This window comes from Chenopodium quinoa, unplaced genomic scaffold (genome assembly GCF_001683475.1).
Source record: "Chenopodium quinoa cultivar QQ74 unplaced genomic scaffold, ASM168347v1, whole genome shotgun sequence".
NCBI lineage: Eukaryota > Viridiplantae > Streptophyta > Magnoliopsida > Caryophyllales > Amaranthaceae > Chenopodium > Chenopodium quinoa.
The window spans coordinates 3,892,133-3,916,137 of record NW_018742329.1 but is presented as its reverse complement, the minus strand read 5'-3'; the positions used below and the strand labels follow the sequence as shown (position 1 = coordinate 3,916,137).

At 35.1% G+C, this 24,005-nt stretch overlaps 2 protein-coding genes across 2 annotated transcripts; one reads left to right on the top strand and one right to left on the bottom strand.

Moving 5' to 3' along the window:
- Positions 1-618: 618 nt before the first annotated feature.
- Positions 619-2,872, bottom strand: LOC110691588. Its single transcript, XM_021868534.1, has 5 exons — positions 2,343-2,872; positions 2,004-2,243; positions 1,648-1,920; positions 1,314-1,547; positions 619-891 (listed from the first exon to the last, which is right to left on the bottom strand). The coding sequence occupies exons 1-5, from the start codon at positions 2,865-2,867 to the stop codon at positions 619-621; spliced, it is 1,545 nt and encodes a 514-aa protein (XP_021724226.1). The 5' UTR covers positions 2,868-2,872.
- Positions 2,873-16,533: 13,661 nt separating this feature from the next.
- LOC110689130 (agamous-like MADS-box protein AGL29) lies at positions 16,534-17,256 on the top strand. The gene has a single exon (XM_021865860.1). It carries the CDS (start codon positions 16,565-16,567, stop codon positions 17,093-17,095), a length of 531 nt encoding a protein of 176 aa, XP_021721552.1. The 5' UTR covers positions 16,534-16,564; the 3' UTR covers positions 17,096-17,256.
- Positions 17,257-24,005: the final 6,749 nt, after the last annotated feature.

The following is a 24,005-nucleotide window of genomic DNA, read 5'->3' as shown; positions in this document are numbered from 1 at the left end:
TTTTATGTAATTTAAAATGACAAACACTTATAAATATGTGATTATGAGTTGTTTTGAGATGCAAGGAGTTTATAAGTTGAGAAATGAAGAAAATAGGCAAGTGAGTAGCCATTTCGGGTCAGAATGGCTTTTTTTGATGAATTAGACCCAAAAACTTAGAACTTGGCGATTTTTATGTAATTTCAAATGACAAACACTTATAAATATGTGATTATGAGTTGTTTTGAGATGCAAGGAGTTTATAAGTTGAGAAATGAAGAAAATAGCCGAGTGAGTAGCCATTTCGGGTTAAAATGGCTTTTTTTGATGAATTAGACCCAAAAACTTAGAACTTGGCGATTTTTATGTAATTTCAAATGACAAACACTTATAAATATGTGATTATGAGTTGTTTTGAGATGCAAGGAGTTTATAAGTTGAGAAATGAAGAAAATAGCCGAGTGAGTAGCCATTTCGGGTCAAAATGGCTTTTTTTGATGAATTAGACCCAAAAACTTAGAACTTGGCGATTTTTATGTAATTTCAAATGACAAACACTTATAAATATGTGATTATGAGTTGTTTTGAGATGCAAGGAGTTTATAAGTTGAGAAATGAAGAAAATAGGCAAGTAAGTAGCTAATTTACCTCCTTATTAATCAACTTCACCCATGCACGTGGACAATCAACGAAGCTACCTACAGCTTGCCAAAGCGCTGTTATCTCAACCTCCTCTATCGGTATGGGTAGTGGGATGTCTTTGAACCCTGCAACCAGTGAATCGATCCCAACCGAGTAATAATGTGGCCCTGCCGTAGCACCCGTCGTCGGTTGGGCACTACCATACGCCACCAAACTCAACACGGTACTATTTGCATGCCCCGAGGCTAGAAGTGCACACCGGGTGTCTTCCTACACAAGTATATATATAAAAAGAAGATAGTTAAATAGGACTTTTACAACAACATAGATATAACAAAATTCATTAAGGTAGATGGTTACAAATCACCTGTAACTCTGGAAATTCATGCGGTGTTGGATTTTCAAGCTCCCTCGAGTCCGCATGAGTAGGAGTAGGAACCTGCAACAGTACATCAATCATTGCACCTAAAATCTCAATTAACTCGGTATTTTAAAACTTTTAATAACCCAATTGATTTTACCTGAGGTGGCACATCTTCACCACGTATCTCATCTCCTCCATGTCTATCACCTTCTCCTTGTCCTTCTGGTTCAGAACATGAGTCGACCGGGGTACGAGTGAGGAACGGCAAAGTCGGTAAGTTCATCAGCTTCGCCCAAGCATTCAATTCACCAACTAACTCGTTGCGTACTTGTTCCTTAATTGATGCCACCTTGGCATCCAACTCCCCCGGTGAGTTAACACTGGCTCGAGATCTACTCGATTTTGTGTATTCGGGACCCATCACCTTATTCCATCCAAGCAATGACCCTCCCGAACCTACTACTCGTCCTGGATGGTATGGCCTTCCCAAAGCCATGGTGAAAGGGTCATTCTCCACACTTGGTTCAAATTTTCCCTCCACCATCTCTTGAGTGTGCTCAAGCTATAGCATAAGGAAAAATGAGGTAAGTAAAACAGTTAATGGTTTGTACAGTGATTAGATGCATAAGTGACTTAATTTCAACAATTCATAGGTAACTTACTAGCTTATCCGCCAGTTTTTTGGCTTCCGGACCCTTGATGAACCATTTTCCGGTTTTCTTATCAAACGAATGGAGAGAACAAAAGAAATCACCGGCACGACTCACCAATGTAGTGATCGTGGAACTAGAGGGTTCCTTCGATCCCACTAGAAGCGCTTTAGGGTATAAACCCGAAGCGGCCCACTCAGGTCTCTTTTCAGCAAAAGTCTTAGGACCCATACGATGGACGTATTCCTTCTTTTCTGCATTCGCTTGATTTTGCTCTCGAAGTTCCTACAAAACAAAAAATGTTAGTCTCATTAATACAAAAAGTGTCAAGCTATTATTCAATTGACATCAGATTTACACAAACTTACAATGGCTTTCTTTTGACTCTTCATTCTAACGAACTCTTCCCAATCATCTTTTGACACGGTCGGCCATATTTGCCACGGGAGACGGTTATCCTCTTTGGCATTCTTCTTCTTTGTTTGCACCTTCTTCTTCTTCTGGATCCACCGATTAGTCAACTTGGTCTTAAAGCCTCTGAATCTTTCCCCTAATAAAGAGACAAACACCCTTTTCTTCTCGGGATCATTAGGAATAGAAAACTGCCTCTACAAGCACAAATTAAAATCGATTATTAGTTGATATTTAAAAACAATCATAAGGTTAAGGTATCTTAAATTGTCTAAATGTGCCAAAAACACACTTACCCTTGTATCATCCCAAAATGCTTGAATCAAACCCGGAGGTACTTGCCGCATTACAAGTGTAATGGGGATTTTCCGCGAACATAAGCCAACTTGATTAGCATATTGTCGACGCCATTTGGGCCCGGGTTGGCCTTTGTTGTCATACTCCAAGACCATGGGACCGTCCGGTTTCTTAAAGCTTCTCGTCGGACCCCTTGTTTTTCTTTCAGCCGGTGCCTTTTCCCCCCCTCCACCACCTGTGTTGTTTTCATCTTGTCCTTGGCCTTGACTTTCAGGAGTCGGGTTCTCACCAACAATCTCACGTGTTGTAGTTACAATGGCCGGTGCACGTTCAGCTGACATTTCAAAATCGTCAAGCCTACGCTCGAACTCATCTTGAGCCTGATCCTCTGGCTCACCCAAGTCATCCTCCTTATTCGCATCATAAGGACCATCACTATCATCGGAGTCGTCATCCTCGTACTCGTCCTCATACTCATCATCGTCAATGTCCTCTACCAAACGAGGATCATGATCGTCCGCCATGAGATATAAGCACCTGTCAAAGCAATCATAAAACAATATTAGTTTATAGTAAAGTATATGCATGATAGTTATTATGGTTATGTAGAAGCTATTTTAGCCATTTTCACCTACTTATTATGGTCCTATAACCTTGTATATGCATGATAATGAGTACAAAATGGAAATTTCAATCTACATATGGAAAATAGGTTGTTAGAATGAATAAATGTTAGTTCATACACAAAACAAAGGAGTTGGTTTAGTAGAAGCTATTTATGCCAGTTTCACCTACTTATGGTCCTATAACCTTGTATATGCATGATAATGAGTACACTTAGGCAATTTCAAACTACAAATATATCATTTTCGCCTACTTATGCTCCTATATACATGATAACTAAACTATATTTGCAATGAAACCATTACTAACTTTTAATCAAACTACCTCATTCTGAAATTCCTTCGTTGTGGTCTGATCGCATATAACCTGCTTCGTTGTCTATGTCATTTAGTACTCCAGGTCTAGGAACAGTGAAAGGTGCTGAATCATCAAACGCATCATATTCTTCCTCATCCTCAACATCTCCAATGCCTAGGATTCTTCTTTTGCCAGCTAGCACTATAGACCATTTTGAATCCATTGGGTCAGTTACGTAGAACACTTGCTTAGCTTGAGATGCAAGGATAAATGGTTCCGCACTATCATTCAAGTGGCCAAGATCTACAAGAGTAAAGTCCTCATGTTTGACGTTACGCCTGATATTATCAACCCACTTACACTTGAAAAGAGCAACCGTGAAGTCACAATAATCAAGCTCCCATATTTCTTGAATTCGACCATAGTATGACAACTCTGCATCGACAGGTGATTTATCCTTAGAACTTGCAAACTCCCTTGACGATGCCACAAGAGTTACACCACTGTTTTGGGTGGAGGAAGATTTCAAATCACGAGCCTCGGTCCAAAAAGTGTACCCATTGATGTCATATCCCTCAAATGAACGAACATCATCCCTAGGACCGTACACAAGCCACCGTACTGTATCGGTCACATTAGTATCATTCAATCCACTCATTACTCGTTCACGAAACCAATCAACAAATTTCTTATTATGCAACTGCATAAGTGCCCTTTCACCTTTGGATGGAAATTCGGCACGCAAACAAGCCATGTGCTCGTCTAAATATGGGTGCACATCTGAAACATGGTGCAACACATAAAGGTGTGCTTGTAAGAACTGATCTCGGTCTGGTGACATTCGTTTCGACCCAATTGTGCCATGACCATCAAGTCTACCTTCATGTCGAGAAGTAGAAAGACCAATAGGTTGAGCAAGGGCTATGTAGTCCGCCACAAAGTTACCTATCTCCTCACCCACTGTCCCTTGCATTATACTTCCTTCAGGTTGAGCTCGGTTCCGTACTTTATCTTGTAATGTACCCATGTGTCTTTCAAAAGGGTAGCACCACCTCATGAACACTAGACCGCACAACTTAATCTCACGCACCAAATGAAGAACCAGATGAACCATTATGTCAAAAAATGAGGGTGGGAAATACATCTCAAATTTGCACAAAGTCACAACCACATCAGCTTGTAAAGCATCTAGTGTACAAGGATCAAGAACTTTGCTACAAATTGTATTGAAAAACGAACAAAGGCTTGTAATCGCTTCCCTCACGTGTTTCGGTAGAATACCACGGATTGCAATCGGTAGGAATACTTGCATCATAATGTGACAATCATGGGATTTCATACTTATCAGCTTCAATTCTCCATTTAAGGTTACAAATCTTTTCATGTTAGATGAGTACCCTGATGGAACCTTAATGCCGTACAAACATGCACAAAACATACGTTTCTCTACCCTTGACAATGTATAGCAAGCTGGGGGTAAATAATTATTTTCATCCTTCCCTTTACCCTTAACTTTCTTCTTTGACGCATCTTTGGCCTTTCCCTTTCCCTTGCTCGTCTCCTTCCCTTTTTTCGAAACACTTTCATCTTCTATTCTCGGCTTCTTTCCCTTTCTGACCTTTTCTTGAGGCCACAATTCTGAACGAATCCCCATCTCTTGCAAATCTAACCGTGCACCCTTTCCGTCCTTTGTTTTGCCTGGGATATTCATAAGCGTCCCCAAAAGAGCATCACACACATTCTTCTCTATATGCATCACATCAAGACAATGCCTAACGTCATGTTCTCTCCAGTACGGCAGCTTCCAAAAGATTGATTCTTTCTTAAACAAAGCAGCTGAGACCACAATTTTTTCTTATTTTCCAAACACCGTTTGTATCCCTTTCACCCGAGCACTAATCTCAGCACCAGTCAATGGTCTAGGCGCAGTATCCTCTTCCACGGTTCCATCAAAAGCCTTTTTCTGCCTACGGTACGGGTGATCACGCCTAAGGAACCTTCGAGTCCGTAGGTACACATCTTTGTGAGAATGAGTTAGGTATACGCTTGATGTGTCATCAATACATATGGGGCATGCTTTTTTCCCTTTGACCTTGTACCCCACACAAGTTGCCATATGCAGGGAAGTCATTCATGGTCCACATAAGGGCTGCACGCAATGTGAACATCTCGTTCTGATGAGCATCGAAAACGGAAACCCCTTTGTCCCACATCTTTTTCAAGTCGTCAATAAGCGGCGCAAGGTAAACATCTATGTCGTTTCCAGGTTGCTTAGGACAAGTTATTAGCAATGAAAGCATTACATACTTACGTTTCATGCACAGCCAAGGAGGCAAATTATAAATCACTAAAAGTACCGGCCATATGCTGTGTTGGGTACTAAGAGTGCCAAATGGATTCATCCCGTCCGTGCACAATCCAAGCCTTAAATTTGTGACTTCATTACCAAATTCCTCAAACTTCAAATCAATGTTCTTCCACTGTGGAGAGTCAGCTAGATACTTCAGCATTCTGTTTTTCTTTCTTCCCTCTGCATGCCACCTCAAGTTTTTAGCGTCTTTTGGTATTGAGAAGAGACGCTTAAACCTTGGAATAATGGGAAGATACCACAACACCTTAGAAGGGGGTCCCTCCGTGCCAGGATTGCAACTCATGTGCTTGTACCACGACCGCTTGCATCGTGGTCACTCCTGCAGATTTTCATACTCATTTCGATACAAAATACAGTCATTAGGACATGCATGTATCTTCTTATACTCCAAACCAAAGGGACACATGAGCTTCTTTGCGTAATAATAAGACTTAGGAATTTCATTCCCATCAGGCAACATATCACTTAATGCGGTCAACAAAGAAGTAAAACTGATGTCCGTCCACCCATGCTTCGACTTAATGTTGAAAAGTGTTAGCACGGCCGATAGTTTGGAGTATTTTTTGTACCCGGGATACAAAGGCTTTTTGGAAGCCTCCGATAATAATTCAAACACTTCACCTTCAACACCTTGCAACATCTCATCCACTTGTTCATCCTCGACCTCATCCGCCTGATCTTCATCGGCCCCATCCTCACCATTATCAACAATATACTCATCATTCTCGTATTCCTCGTCCACATGAATCTCAGTGCTTCTAACACGCACATCATTCCGATCAAGATCCCCACTGTACTCTCCACTTTCTCCGTGCCAAATCCACACATGGTAAAATTGCCTAAACCCACGACATAATACATGATCTCTAATGATTTCAACACTATCGACCACATTCACACAATTACAATCAACACAAGGACAATAAAGGCCTTTGCCTCCTAGTGTGCGTTGATAAGCTAAAGCCCTCTCGCAAAACTCTTGAACCCCATTCCAAAATTCCAATGTATCGCGTCTACCATACATCCAACCACGATCCTTCTCCATTTAGTAAATTGTCTCTAAACATATATATAGCACCATATAATTATAATGTGTAAGTGCTACATATTTTATGTAAATCAAATTCAAGTACAAAACGTGAATATACCATTCATATAGTGAAAAAATGCATGTTTCCAAAGGGTCCTTATCACTCCAACCTAACCCATCCTTGAATGTCTACACTCACTAGTGAATGTATGTCAACTTTCCAATTTTAAGGAAAATCCGGCAGCATTTCCCCCTAGTTCTCCAAGTACACGATGTAGATAATTAATTACCCACATATGTACCCAGAGAACATAGTGAGGAAATGGTAAGCCGAGATGTTCCTTAAAATCGAAAAGAAAACATACATTCACCACCTAAGTGAGAGTACACATTCAAGAACAGTCCCAACCGGGGACTATTCAAGACTTTCTCCTAATGAGAAAGCCTTGAAAGGGTATCTAGGCATATGATGATGCAATTCAAGTATTCTATATATTGTTGTATTTATTTGCAATTAAACAATACACAAGTTGCAATTTCATGAATAAACTTTTATTAAATGGATGAATAGAAAGAAATATAGCTAAGTAAAGTTTAGTAGTCATACCAATATAGCAACTACCCACTTGAGCTCAATATGTACGTAGTCCTCAAGCTAATTAAACTCTTGCTTCAATTCACATATGAATCTATATATTAAAAAAAAAAATTAGCAACGTCACTAATTCTCTAATATATTCACAAATCTCTAATGTATTCACAATTCTTTAATTTATTCACAATTCTCTAATGCATTCACAATTCTCTAATTATTCACAACTAATTAAGTGGCAATATCACTATTTCTCTAATTTATGCACAATTCTCTAACTTAATCACAATTCTCTAAATTATTCACAAATCTATAATGTAATCACAATTCTCTAATTTATTCACAATTTTCTAATTTATTCACAACTAATTAGAAGCAAGGTCACTAATTCTTTAATATATTCACAATTACCCATTAAAACAACCTAAAATTACACATTAAAACATACAAAAACTCAACTAATTAAGTAACATTTTTACTAATCTCTATTATATTCATAATTAATCATTAAATCAACCTCAAAATAACCCATTAAAACATACAAATTTTTCAACTAAGGAACAAGGTAATGCAAAATTACTCTAATCTATAATATGTATTCAAAATTACTCTAAACATACAAAATTACTCTAATGTATAATATGTATTCAAAATTTCTAAATAAACAACCAATGCAAAAATTAAAAAAATTAGGTAAAATTATATACATTCCTTGACTTTAATTTTCTTAACAATAATTGTTCAAAATGCTATTGAAAATAATATAATTACATATTTCAAAATAATTGTTTAATTTTTAACAAAAAAAATAAAAAACTTACCCTAAATTAGTTGGAAGACTGTGCGCGCTGGTGGAGGTGGAGGCGTGCTGCTGTACGTGTTGATGGAGGTGGAGGCGTGCTGCTGTACGCGGAGATGGAGGCGGTGCAGCAAAAGAAGGTGAATTTGATGAAAAGAGCAAAAGAAGGCGGTGCTGTACGCAGGAAAAGAAGAGCAGGGCTGCGGCGCGACGGTTGAAGGTGGTGCAGCAAAAGAAGGGTCGAAGGTGGCGCGGCAGTAGAGAAAAGGATAAGAGAACAGGAGAACAGCGCTGCGGCGCGGCGGCAGACCGAGGCTTCTTCAATTCGAACAGCAGGGCTGCGACGCGGCTTGTTCAATTCGAACAGCAGAGATGGAGGGAAAAGGAGGGGACGGAGACCAGGCTATGTGTTTTCTGGTGGTGTTCAAGGTGGCAGCAGTGGTGGAGGGAAAAGGAGGGGACGAAGGCAGCAGTGGTTTGGGTTTTTCGAATGAAACAGTGAAGGCAAGGTGAATGGTTAAGGAAAGGAAGAAGAAAGAAGGGGGTAGAAAGGAGGGAATGAATGAAATAAAGGGCCGGGTTTTTTTTTTATTTAAAAAAAAACCACCGGTTCACTAAGGCACCGGTTCAAACCGGTGCTTTTTAGTTTTTTCGCACCGGTTTGAGTTGAACCGGTGCCTTTTACCAACTTTTTTAATCCCGCCCATTTTTGGGCCGGGTTTTGGCACCGGTTTGGCTTGAACCGGTGCCAAAAGGGGGTTGCCTTTTTGAATTTTTCTACTAGTGATTATTGTTTAATAAATTTGATTAGTTGTTAAATACAAAAATATTGTCATGTTTGGAATACTTAACAAAAGTAATGCAATTTTGGGGAATTCGTAAAAAAAAAATTGTTACTATTGAAAATGTGCAATTCTTTATGGCTACCAGTGTGAAATTTCCTATTATTAATACTTGATCTTAATTGTACCATTTAAGTTTTCCTTGATATTTGTTTTTAAAGAATCATATCTACTTTATGGAATAAAAAAAAATAAAAAAAAAAATAAAAAAAAAAACCTTATTCGATAGAATTCCAAATTATATTCAAACTAATTTTATTAATTCTAATTAAAGGACTTGCATTAAAGTTATACTCCCTCAATTTTCTTTTAAATGCAACACTTTGTTTTTTCACTATTCATATACATCACTTTGTCTAGCTTTGATGATTTATAGTTCAGAACAAATATAGTCATGCATGTAGGATCTTTTTAAAGTCATTTTGATTTTTACGTATAATTTTTACATATTAGGGATGAAACATATTAATGACTAAAATAATGCATCAACATGTTTGTAATGAGTAGTATTGTATTTAAAAGAAGACAGAAGAAGCGTGTTTCAATTCCTTGCCACAAAAAAAAAAAAAAAAAGATCTACCACAACCTTTTTCAAAGTCATCTTTTTATTTATCACCATTTCTTTCCATATGTATTATGTGATATTTTTATTTTTTTTGAAAAAAGGTATAAATTCTTTTTATAAATCATCAAAACAGTAAGTCATACACCAAAGGGAAAGGAGCCCCAAGAGACCAAAACAACGATAATAAAACATAAACAAAAAAGTACAAAATGTATACAACTGCAAGCTATCAACTGCTAAATAAGTCCATTAACCACTGCTGCTTTCTTCTGGTAGTCTTAGATGACATAGCATAAGAGATTCTTGAAAAAGCTCAAACCAAAGACCCTGAATCACCTTCTCTGTTTGCATAAGACACCTATCCCAGATTACTTATTTCCTCTATCTCCAGGTGACAAATAATAGCCCAGCATAACAGCTGTAAACAACCTGCTTCTGAAATCTTCCTTTAATGGTTCTTATCTTGTTGTTGCACTCTTCAATATTTCGAGGCTCCATCTTAATTCTTAGCTTCCTTTGTAGGATATAAGAGCACTTCCTACTGTAATCACAATCAAAGTATAAATATTCTATGGTCTCTTCACCATGCATTCTCGCAGAGAGGGCAAGAGGAATAAGAGAGCATCCCAATCTTGACTAGGCGAGATCTAACTCGAATCCTTCTCCACATAATAATCCAACACACAAATTTATGCTTAGGGATGTTAAGTTTATACCAAACCCAATCACCTCACTCAGCCTTATCATGTTGAGTGCTCAGGCAATTATACCCAATTGCAATTGTGTACCCTTTTGAATTGTCATTCCAAACATTCCCAGAGTAACTTGCTTTCATTTTATCCTTAACCCACCAAAGCTTCTTCTAGTTTCAGCTAGTGTTTTGAGCACACTAGAACATCTTCCAAGTTCTACCTTTCAAATACATCTCATTGACATATCTAAGCTAGCGATTGTCTTTTTCTGGGGCAATATTCCATATCTGTTTCCCAATAGCTGTAATATTCCAAGTGTAACAGTTCTACACCCCTAAACCACCTTGGTTCTTGCATCTGTAAACAATGTCCCAAGCTATTGGGGGAGCTTTGGTATACACAACTCTACCTTCCAAAAGATAATTCCTACAGATGGCATAAACACCATCTAGCACCACTTTTGGAATAATAAAGATATTAGCTTAATAATTGTGAAGAGACATAAGCACAAAATTCACAAGTTGTGTTCGTCCTGCATAGGAAAGAGTTCTGCAACCCCAACTTCTAATCCTTGTAGTAATCTTATCAGTTAAGCATTGACATTCATCTCTAGACAGTTTCTTGGAGCTGTATTCACTCCAAGATACTTGAAAGGGAGCATGCCTTCACAAAAGCCAGAATTCTGAAGCAATCTGTCTTTCTCCTCTTTCTCAATATTACAATAGTTTATATTAGACTTGCCTTCATTAGCCACCAAACCAGAAGCAGCTGCAAAAGTAGCCAGAGTCCTTAACCTATGCTGCACTAACTTGAAATCACCTTTGCTAAACAAATTATTATGTGGTCATTACATAATTAATTTATATCACTTATTTTTCTTTCTCATTGATTTTCTTCCTTGAATTAAAATATTACCTTTCTTGCTTTACTTTTTTCACCTATTTAAGATGTCAATCAAAAATCATACTCCCTTTTTCCCAAAGTATAACTCGCATATTATGAATCATTCATATTCAACGGAAAAATAAGATTGTGAAGGTTAGTTGAACAAGAATGAATAAATTAAAAAGTAGGGGTTAGGTTGATTTAAATTAGTAGAAAAAATAAAGGTCTAATAAGGGAGTTTTGATGATCGGAGGTGAAAGAAAAAAATGATAATAATGCTGGATTTTTTTAATGGTGGATTTTTTTTATTGAACGTGATTTTTTAATGGTGGAATTTTTAATAATGATAAAATTGTTGGGGTTTGATAAGTCCAACTTACCGCGGAAACAACCCCGACCTAAAGAACCACTCACAATTAATAAAACCATGAAGCATAACAAATAAACATAAAAGGATAAAATCGGAATTTACCTTTGACACGTGCTTCGCCAGACCAAATGGGCTCTTACTTGAAAGCTTTAGCTCCGAAAATACCGAGCCTCCAACGGTATCCACCCACAAAGGACGAACACCGACTTTTTAGGTCCGCTACCTTGGAGTTAGCAAGGTCCGACCAAAACCCAAGTGTTAATGAAGTTTAAGAGTTTTTGCCAAAAGTGCAATGCTCTTTCTAACTCCCACTCAAACACTTTTCTCCAAAACCCAACATGGGTATTTATAAGGAAAAGTGGGAATGAGAATTTCAATCCCATCAATGTGGGATCATGAAATTTCACAATTAAATTTAAAGCTAAAATAAATTAAATAGGCAAGCAAGTAATAAATCAACAAGTGTCCTTGTTGTATGTAAAGAGAAGTGAGGACCACTTGGAGAGGAGGGGACCATACTTTCTCCCCACTCCTTCCTCTCCTTGTGCCACTTGTCCTTACACAAACACACTCCCTTCACATGCTTCCCCTATGACTCACCTTAGCACTCGGCCTAGCCTAGCCCCGCACACGCGGGCTGCTAGCTGCTGCCTTCTTGGCCCAGCACGCCCACGCACATATGTGCGGGCTGCTGCTGTCGATAGGCGCTAGTAGCGAGCCACGCACATGTGCGGGATGCTAGCAGTAGCGCGCGCCAGCAAGCCACACAATGCTTGCGGGCTGCTGGCCGTAGCTTGCTAGCAAGCCTCGCACATGGTGCGGGCTGCTAGCTTGCCTAATCCCCTAGCACTCGGGATTCCGATGCTAGGGGTATTTTAGTCATTGTTGATTTATTACTAATTTTTCCGTCTCGTCTTTTATTATTTTTGACTCGACTTCCGACGCTTGGTTACGACGCTCTAAGCTCGAATTTCCGATGTCTAATTTTAATACTCGGGCGACGAATTAATTTCTTCCGAATTAATTCTTCGAGTCGGTTCGTATATTTTCTTGGGTGTGATCCGAAGGGTTCAATCAAGATTAAGCTGTAATATTAATTATACATTAATATTACTGATTGGAAGCGGCCTCCACCCAGCATTCTGATCACTTGACCTTACTGAATATATTAGATTTCTAATAATTCTGAACTTGATATCAGAATAATACACTTGTTCGAAGGGCACCATTTCTTTCAAAAATAAGGACAAATTGTCGAGAATTATTGAATTTTCCACCTAATAGGTCATTTCATTAACAACTACTCGCTTAAAATTTTCATCAAAAAAATTACCCCCTAAATTTAAAAAGTTTGAAGGGCACTACCCATTTTGGGTTTTCGGCTGCAAAATCCGGTTAGTGGGGTCCATTTTTTAAAATTTCCTTCCAAAAGTTAAGAACGAAATGAAAAATTAGGCATTTAAAAAGCAAAAAAAGTATATTTGTAACCCTATATTATCAAATTACAATGAAAATCAACCAATTTCCTCAATGTCGCAATACCCCAATTTTTATTTCAAAATGAACCCTGATTTTATAATCATTTAACTTTAGAATCAACGTAACATATCTTTTAGTTCTATCATCATCAATTAATTTCCCCTTTTATAATTGACAAAATTTTGAATTTCTGTGTTTTTAGGTTAAGCCGTTGCAAAGTGGATGAGGTTGGTTGTTATAGACGAAGGTTAGGCTTAAGTTTTGTAGGGAAAAATAAAAGTGTTCCCTAATAGCTAGATTTTATTGCGCGAAAACCAAAATGGGTTAGTGATAGTCAAACTTTTTAAATTTAGGGGTATTTTTTTGATAAAATTTTAAGCGAGTAGTTGTTGACAAAATGACCTATTAGATGGGTAGATTCTGACAATTTTTCTTCCTAAAAATAAAAAATAAGCTATTGGAAAATTAAGATACATAGATACAATATTTTTTTTTTTATGACAAAATAAAAAAGACATTTTTATTTAGAGAAAATAGTGGTACATAGGAAAAATATATATATATTTTCTTACACCTAGAAAAAAAATATAACCTCAACCTACTCATTCTTAATAGTTAAGGTTGTAAAATTTTTAAAACAATTTTTTTTTTTCTTAATCTTTTTCATAAATGTTTCGAGAGGTTACATGTATTGACTGCCTTTGTTGGTGTTGCTATCTAATTTGACTAGTAACGCCATTTTGGCTATTTATATGTATATAAATATATTTAGTCGCCGTTACATAATTAATTGCCTTCTTTCATGATGCAACATGATTTTCCTCCATCTATTTATTGATTTCCTACCATTCTTATATAACATCTTCATACTTTTAAATGTGATTAAACATCAATCACATTGAAAAAAACAAATTAGCCATTATGTCCTTCTCTACATAATTTTGGGGGTTAATATACTCTACTCTTTTTATCCATCTACTCGTTGAAATTACAATCAATTCTCGGAGTTGTGATAATAACGGGCGTGATAACCAATACCATTAAATTGATGATGATTCAAGAATCAAGTCTGATCTAGTAGCCACTTTCCAGATAAGTTATTTATTGTTTTGTTTTCGATAGAATTCTTATTCTAAAAGTAAATTGAATTTTGCTCCCAGATTGGTTTGTATTCGTTCTCATTGTGAAATCAAATTAAAATGATTCAATCTTTCAAGTAACTAATTAACTATAACTATCATAAAAAACTTCTATAAAAATTTAATATCTTCAAAATATATTTATTAGTCGAAATTAATTTTTTTTTCTTAGGCCCATTCATTAATTAATTGTGAAATTTACATACAATTAAAGCTTGAATTTTTTCATCATACACTCTAGAATTTTTGTATTTGCATCTATACCTATGAGTTTTTATAAAAATCTGTAAATACCCTTAATGACTACAGGATGAATGAAATTTGATTAATTATACCTTTAAACCACCCGATCCCATTCTCCATACTGAAACAACCTCTCCCTTCCCCCAACCCTAAAATCACCCTAGATCTCCTCCGTCCATCCTCCCTTAATAAAATATTTGGTTTTGGGGGATGGGAATTGGGATAAGGGGTTAGTTTGAAAGGGTAAAGGAAGGGATATATGGTAGTTTCGTGGCATAATTAACTTTACTAACTTATGGTTCTAACGACCAATAGTCGTGAAGAATATTAAGTGCATTTTTGAAAAAACCCGAGTAGGGGTGCCCATTCAGTTTTCGGTTTGGATTTAAGTAAAATCCAATCCGATCCGAAATATAATTCAGTTTATAATTTTTCAATCCAATTTGATCCGAATCACTCTCTTAATCCAATCTGAAATAAAATTCGATAAGGATTTGATTCGAAAATCCGCATTAAAATACGTAAATTTTAGGCATCTAATAGACTAATACAATGATATAAAAATAAAAAACAATAATAAAAATAATATTTTGTCCAATCCTTAATATATATTAATACAAATCTGGAAAATATTCATGACTAACATAGATTATTTAATATCCAGTCAAAATAAATTGTTCAAAATAACTAGTACAACTACAAGGCAGCACCATTAGTCCATTACAATAATAGTTAACAATGTAACCCAATGCACAATTACAACTACAAGGCTGGAGGTTAAGAGAACAGGAAACAACAACTTTTAACCGTAACTTTGAGAAACAACTACAAAAGTCCATAGTCATACATGTTAAATTTTACAATTTGGTTTTCAGTTTAGTTTGGATCCAATTAGGGTGAATCTAATCCAATCTAAAATTATAAATTTACAAAAAATCTCAATCTGATCCGAATTGATTATTCGGTTTCGATTGGATTGGATTTTGGTTTTAATTATATGGGCACCCCTAAAATCGAGGGTATACTGTGAATTTAAAAAAGTGCAAGGGTGGTATAGCGAATAAATTGAAAACTTGGCGTTATATGGTGAAAAAATCGTTTAATAAGCTTTCCTTCATTCCACATATATTACACCATGTTGACTATTACACTACTTAAAAATTTATTATGATTTACTTTTAGTGAAATTATAGTCTTGTGAAATCTTGCTGACTTATCCCGATTAATACTTTCTAGATATCAAATTTTAATAATTTTTACGTAATGAGAATTAAACATATCAAAGGTTAAAGTTTCACATTAGGAACCATAAAAATCTCTATGATTCAATATCTCTTAAAACTAGGAAGTATAATAATTATGCTACACTAACCATTTGAATTCCTCCTTTAAAAATACATATTATTAGAATTGTTCATCTTTATCCAAAATAACATATAATCCAATTAAAATATAATCCCTCTTAAAGTAAAAAAAATCTCATTAACAACATGTAATAGAAGACACTTTCAAATATAACGACCACTTACTCACCTCTTATTTTGTAAACTTTTTAAAAATTGGAAAACCTTATTAAAGTTAACTCATATAAATAACTCTAACACCTCTAATATTTTTGTTAAATTTAACTTGGTGAATGCAAAATGTTATGTAGTTAATAATCAAATGATGTTCTTACTCTATGTTATTTTAGCTTTTGTTATTTTTTAATCTCATAATAATCTAGTAGACTAACACCAATATCTAGAATACGTAAAATAAAATCAATTTTTATTTAAATTCTTTGTTTTCCTCGTATACAAGAAGTCGAATTTCAAATAAATTTTATAATTTTTCTTGTATTACTTTGTTTGTTAAATATGAGACATAAAAGGGGACATCATCACTATACCATTATGAAACAAATGGTTAATGAGGAAAATGTAAAATAATTTAAAATATTTGACTGTTCAAAACTTATTGAAACACCTTGGGCTTATTAGGTGGGAAATATATCATTATTAGACCAATAATAACTATGGAATAAGCTAAAGTGGATTCCATGTGGGAAATATATTATTTTTAATACCTATGAAATCTGCTAAAGTAGATCGATCTATTGAGATTCCTTCCCATATTTAAATTTTTATTCCCATTTTAATAAATAAATATCAACGGTTAGATCAACATCTTTTTTATTAAAAAAACAACGTTCGGATCATCCGTTGTTCTCCTTTAAAAGCGATTTTAGATCTAGCTTTGTTATTCACAATAAAATTATAACATACATAATAACAAAAAATAAGAGAGGAAAATGGGTCGTCGAAAGATTGAAATGAAGAAAATAGAGAAAAGCTCATCAAGGTTGGTTACTTTTTCCAAGCGTCGATCAGGCGTTTTTAAGAAAGCAAATGAGCTTTCTACCTTGTGTGGAGCAGAGATTGCAATTCTTGTCTTTTCTCCCGGAGGAAAACCCTTTTCATTTGGGAAACCAAATATTGAAACTGTGGTTAATCGATTTCAAAATAGAAATCAGAAACGAGGTAGAAGCCATAAAAATGGATCTCGTGCATCGAACAAGAAGACTCAGAATCGAGTTCAAAAGCTCAACCATGAACTCATCAATTTGGATGCTCAAATCGAGTCTGAAACTCAAAAAAATGAGAAATTTAACCAATGGGGAAACAATTGTTTGTTTGAGGGAAAACAACCAATTGAAAAACTTGACTTAAATCACCTGAAAATATTTCAGAGGCAACTAAATGATTTTTGCACCAATTCAAATAGCCAGGTGATGGAATATGAAGCATCGCAATCCTTATTGCTTTTGGCAAATATGGAGTAATTCAATTCAAAAAGATTAGCAAAAACTTGGTTACTAAATTAAATAATATCTTATTTCAATAGAAGCCATAAAGACGATGGTCAATAAAGTTATTTAAATGTTTGTTGTTTTTCCTTTGAATAGTAATATTGTAATCTTAATTTTCATGAAATCATAATAAATTTGGGTGTTAAATTTTAAGTCTAATTATAAGTTTATTATTGCTTTTATGTTTCTACTTCCAGCAAAAGTATACTTTTCCAATTACATGACTATAATTATTTAAACAATACATAAATACAACTTTTTAATTTATTCCTAACTTTTGAAATTATAATTGAATGTTACATACTAAGCTTTGGTATTAAAATTAACATAAATTCATTAAATTAATTTGATAAAAAAAATTGATACATGGAACATTAAATTAGCTATTGTTCATGTCATTCACAATGTTGATAATATATAAATACATGTTTTAAAATATACTTTGTATACTATATTTTTCACAATGTATAGAAGAAATGACACACTACATCATTCATTTGATATTTAAATATTATATAATTTTACATGAGTATGTAAAATTATAATGTGTAATGACATTCATATTAAAATTACACCTAAGTGTTAGGTGTATCATGACAATTGCACATCCTAAGTCAATAATTGGTGAGAAAAAGTTTTTAATAAAACATTTCAATAATTATTACTAGATGATATGTTTCCTTATTAGTTTGATTTATTGCCAGTTTTAAAGATATTTCATAACCTTTTCAATTAGGTAGGGTATTTCAATTTCCATAAATTCTTGATTCATAACTTAGCAGGTTGCAATTTTAATTTCCATATCCCAAAGTTTAAGGCCCACTCTTTTCACCTTAATTATATTTGTTGAAATGAAAATATTTTTACTAAATTAAAATCATTTGTACAAAATTAAATTGTTTTTGTTTAACTTGAATTATTTTTACTAAATTTAAATGTTTTTACTAAGGAAAAATTGTCCAGAATAACCACACCTTTGGGGCATATGCTAAAATTAATCTCACATTTGGATTATTTTTAAACAATCTGACCTTTGATCCCAATCCGTTCAAAATATTTACAACCGGTCATGTAGCTTGTTATAACAAGTTACAAGACACGTGGCAGCCTGTGATTGGTAAAAATAAAAGGAAAAATTGACAAGAATAATCCCAACTTTGTGTGATTCGCCAAAAATAATCCCAACTTTGAATATATTTTTTAGTAATCCAAACTTTGATGTGAATTTGCTTAAAATGGTCCAAACAAGTCATTTAACTTGTTATAACAAGTTAGATGAGACATGTCGACGCCTGGTTAGTGAAAAAATAAAATAAAAAATAAAAAAGTTAATAATTTTCTTAAAGAAAAAATATAAAATTATTAATTAAAAACTAATTAAAATAAATCTATCTTAATAAAAAAATACTCCACCAACCCGGACCACCCCTTCCGCCACCTACTCTACCTAGACTCCCTACACCCCTACTCCGGCAATGCACAAATTTCCTCCCATGCCCCGGCGCCGTGTCGCCCCCCTTTCTCTAAACCACCAACCTTCCTCTCCCGCGAAACCCTCTTAAACTACGTCGCCCACCATTGAGACTATTCTTCTCCAGTCCCTCGTTTTCCTCTCATGCGCTGCCCAACGTCGGTTTCGTCCATGGGATGAAAGCTTGACCTATGCCTGGTGTGCTGATCCGACCGCGCCATTGATTTTTCTATAGCCGCCTTGTCCACGTCTATGTTTCTTGATCCAAGGAGACTGCTAATATTGTTATAACTTGTTCTTAGGCTTTTGTAATGCATACATATGGTTATGGTGGTTGGTTGGTTTTGGGGGCTCAGGGGAGGTAAGGTGGTGGAGGTTGCTCCGTTGCTAGATCGTTGGCGATGGTGAATTGTTAATTTGCTTTTTAAATTATTATTATTGTTATTATTATTATTATTATTATTATTATTATTATTATTATTATTATTATTATAAATTTTAAAACATACTTCCTCTGTTCTTTTTTACTTGACCTGTTTCTTTTATCACACTTGCCGATGTAAAAATATAGCGATCAATAACTTTAATTCTCGATAAGTAAAAATTATAAAAGTAATATATTATGATAGTACTTGTTGAGACGAATTTAAAAATATCTTACATGAATATGTTTTTCTTTAAATATTATTCTCCAAACCCGGTCAAAGGAGGAGTGGTGAATAGTGTAAAAGTCAAAGCGGGTCAAGTAAAAAAGAACGGAGGAAGTATAAGTATTATTATTTAGTTTTTAAATTAGTTAGTTAATTTTTTTTTTGTTTTTTTGTTTTTTTTTTAGATAAGTTAAGTAAGTGTTAATTTTACTTGAATATTAATTAGTGACATGTGTAAATTATTTTTTTAAAAAAATTACTTATTCAACTGGTTATCGGTCACTTGGGACCATACTCAATAAATTCATATCAAAGTTGGGATTATTAAAAAATAATCAAAAGTTGGAATTTTTTTGGATGAATCACACAAAGTTGGGATTATTCTTCTTAATTATTCAAAAATAAAATGAATATGAAACAATAAAATTAAAAAAAAAGTTTTCTTTCTTTGTTTAAAGAAAAAAATTAAAATTAAAAAATTAATATCACCAAGGCACCAACAACCCTAGGCATCATTTCCCAGCTCCCTGTGTCCCTTACAACGCAACTCCGATCTACCTGCCCCCAAACCTAGCGCCGGCTCCAGCGCTCGATCGACTCTCGTCCCCTAAACCACCAACCCCTTCCCTCCCTCCCCCAAAAAAACCCAAGCATCTCCCTACCCCTAAAAACCCATTTTCTGTCACGATCCTATCCCCCCTCCCCTCCCCAATCCCTTTTTCCGGATGTGTCGACCTCCCCGTCCCCAGCTCTTTCTGTTCAACGAATCGAGTGGATTTTCGTCGTTGTTGATGGGATTTGCTTCTGGATGTTCGTTGCACGTTTTGCCTTAGGTTTTCGAAGCCTAGGTCGAGATCGATGAGGTTGTTGGGGGGTTGTTGGCATTGAAGTTGAAATTTTAATGGGGCTGGTGGTTTGTGCGACACGACACCGCTGAAGGGTCTGGGTGTGGCTAACGCGGGGGAGAGGGGATTGAGGCTTGGTGTGGGTGGTGGGTAGATCTGGCAATCCTGACCCAGACCCGATGACCCGACCCGACCCATGACCCGAAATCGACCCGAAATCAGTGACCCGAAATTGATTAAAAACCCGAATTAACCCGACCCGACCCGAAGTGGAACTGACCTAACCTTGACCCGAAACTCGAAATGACCCAACCCGAAACGACCCGATCCGAGATGACCCGACCCAAAGTTGACCTGAGACCCGAAACGACCCGACCCGAAAATGACCCGACCTTTAACTTCTTTTAGTAAATAATTACATAAGTTACTACATCCGTTAACTTTTATTTGCAATTTTGGAATATTTTATATCTCACAAATAATACCCCAAAGTTACAAATAAAAGTTAACGAAGGTAGTATAAAAAGTTTATATTAGGAAATTATACATTAAAATAGATCCATAACGTCTTACATGACTACATTGACTTTCATATAATAGTTAAAAAAGATGGTCAAAGATTGATGTGTGAATAGTGCAAAATGTTAAATCTTTAAGAGTAATTTGGGACGAAGGGAGTATAAGAATAATTCAAAGAAATTATTACAACAATGACAATGATAATAAGAGTACGTATTAAAACTAAGATCAATAAGAGAGTGAGGTATAACTCAATTAGTTAGAGCATCCTTCTTAGTTTCAGGAGATCCTGAAAGTGATTCTCAGCCTAAAGTTCTAAACACAAAAAAAAAAAGGTTAATAAAAGTCAAACAATTACTATAATCCATGAAAAAATAGCCTTAATAAATATAGTGAGTTTTTCTTCAAAAAATAAATAAATATATATACAAAGTTAAATTTAACCTAATGAATCACCCGAATATGACTCGACTAGAAGTTGACCCGAAAATTGGACCCGAAAATTGACCTGACCCGAATTGACCCGATCCAAACTGACCCGACCCAAACTTGACCCGACCCGAACTCGACCCGAACTGTTGACCCGATACCCGATCCGACCTGATTATCAGTCGACCGGAAATTAATCCGAAACCCGAAATGACCCGACCCGACCCAAACTTGACCCGATAATCTTTTGACTCGAACTTGACCCGACCCAAAATGATCTGACCCATACCCAACCCGAAATGATCCATTTGCTAGGTCTAGTGGTGGGTAAGGAAAGTGTGGTGGTTAATTTTTTTATTTTATCACTAGTAGAAAAATAGCAAAGGGCATCGGTTCAAACCCGGCTTAAGGCACTGGTTTGAACCGGTGCCAATGTGAGGGGTGCCAATTACCCCCATTTTGGCACCGGTTCAAAATCGGTGCCATAAACCGGATTTGGCACCGGTTAACCGGTGCCAAAAATACTCAAAAAAAAATATTATCCCTCCTTTTGGCACCGGTTAACCGGTGCCAAAATTGTCCAAATTTTATTTTATTTTATTTTTTTTTTGGTTTTTTTTCACTTAACAATTAAATCATCTAAAAAAAATAACATCACAATATAAATGGAATTCAATATAATCCAAAATTACAATATATAATCAAATCCAAAATTACAATATATAATCAAATCCAAAATTACAATATAAAATCAAATCCAAACTTACAAAATAAATCAATTAAAACTAACATATAAATAAATAAATAAAATTACATTATAAATCATAAAAAAATTTACAATATACTCGTAAATCTAAAAGAAAATTACAATATAAACATATTCAATTTTCTGAATAATCTGTACCTGCACCAATTAAAACAAAAAAATAATAATAATTCAATTAGTAAAAATAAGCTTAGGAAAAAAAAACCTAGAAATTCAATCCAAACAATTCAAACCCAGAAAAAAAAGCATTAGTTCAAACCATGGAAAAAAAAAAACAGAAAATGAAATCGAAATCAAAAAAATATCAAAATCGAAAAAAAAAACCAAAAATGAAATAGAAAAAAAAAGAACCAAAAAATCGAAAAAAAACAAAACCAAAATCGAAAAAAAAAAACAATTAAGATTGAAACCCAAAAATTAAAATCAAAATTGAAACCCAAAAAACCAAAATAAAAAACAAAATCCCAGAAATCGAAAACAAAAACCAAAATCAAAATCAAAATTTAAATTGAAACTGAAAAAACCAAAATCAAAAACAAAATCCCAGAAATCGAAAAAAAAAAACCAAAATCAAAAACTAAAATCAAAATTGAAACCCAGAAAACTAAAATCGAAAAAAATATCCCAGAAATCGAAAAAAACCAAACTCGAAAATAAAAACCAAAATCGAAAAATAAAACAAATCCGAAAAAAAACAAGAAAACCAAAATCGAAAAAGTTGAATTGAAAAAAAAAACAATTAAAATCGAAAAAAAAAATCAGAACTCGAAAAAAAAAACCCAGAAATGGAATAAAAATCAATTAAAACTCATAGAATTGTGTTGCATGTCTTCGATTAAAGTAAAAAAAAAAGGAATAAAAATCAATTAAAACTCATAGAATTGTGTTGCATGTCTTCGTCTTCGTGGTGGTCTTCGTGGTGGAACTCGATTTCGGATGCTCGTGGTAGAAGGAGATGAGAAAGTGAAGGAGGAGATGAGAAATTGAAGGAGGAGCTGAGAAACCCGTGGAGGAGAGTTGAGAAAAAACCCGTGTGTAAGGAGGAGAGGAGAGGAGAGAGAGAAGGTAAGAGGAGGGGAGGAGAGGAGAGAGAGAAGGTAAGAGGAGGAGGCACATGATCTGAGGAGAGAGTGTAGGGTTTGGGGGGGGGGGTTTATGGGGTGGGTTTTTTTTTTAAATATTAAATGGCACCAGTTCACTTGAACCGGTGGGCTTTATGTTTTTGCCACTGGTTTGAAGTGAACCGGTGCCTTAAATACTGGTATATTATGTCGCCTATTTTTTAGCCCATTTTTGGCACCGATTTGGATTGAACCAGTGCCAATAAGGGGGTGTCTTTTTGATATTTTCTATTAGTGAATTTCACTTTTTTTTAGTTAATTTTTTTTAATTTTGGAAAAATAAAGTTGTGACACATGTAATTAAAACTTATAAAAAGAAATACTAAATTGAATTTTTACTAAATTGAATTTTTTTTTTTCAACTTTAGTTATTTTTTATGGTAAAAAAATCCTTGTGGAACAATCTAATGCCAGAAAATGTCTTAAAGCATGATAGCATAACACGTGGCACCTCATAATTATTAGAATTCATGGTTAAATATTTGAAAGTCCAAATCAAAAATACCTAGCTCAAACATGGTGACAACGCTATCACATGTCACACATTTATTGGGTATCCAATCAAACACACCTTTTTAAATCTCAATACACTAAAATCGTCACCCTAGGAGGGTAGGAATACCCCCATCATTTCTTGATAGGATACGTTAACAAGACATTGCCTACACGCTCTAACTTTTCTCTAATTTCCCTCACTACATTGCTATTTACAGAAACATACTTGACCATTAAAAGTAAATTTCTCGATCCAAGGGATATTCGTTATTTGAGGTAATCATAATTCGTAAGTTGACTCATTACTTTTGTATAGTAGTATCCCAAGGGAGCTAATAAATCTAAAACATTTGGCACTATATGTAGGGTGACACGTTATAATGGCAACTAGCAGCAATGGGTAATTTGGGGAATTTTACCCCCACCACGTGGGCCAATAGGAGAGCAACATGTGTCCGCACTGACAAAGTCCACTTGGGCTTACCTGGTTAAGACACGTGACATTCAGATATTCATCAAAGAATGACGGCTCAATAGAGCACAATTCCCTAGAATGCCGCTGCTGTAGGTAATAATTTCAAGCATCC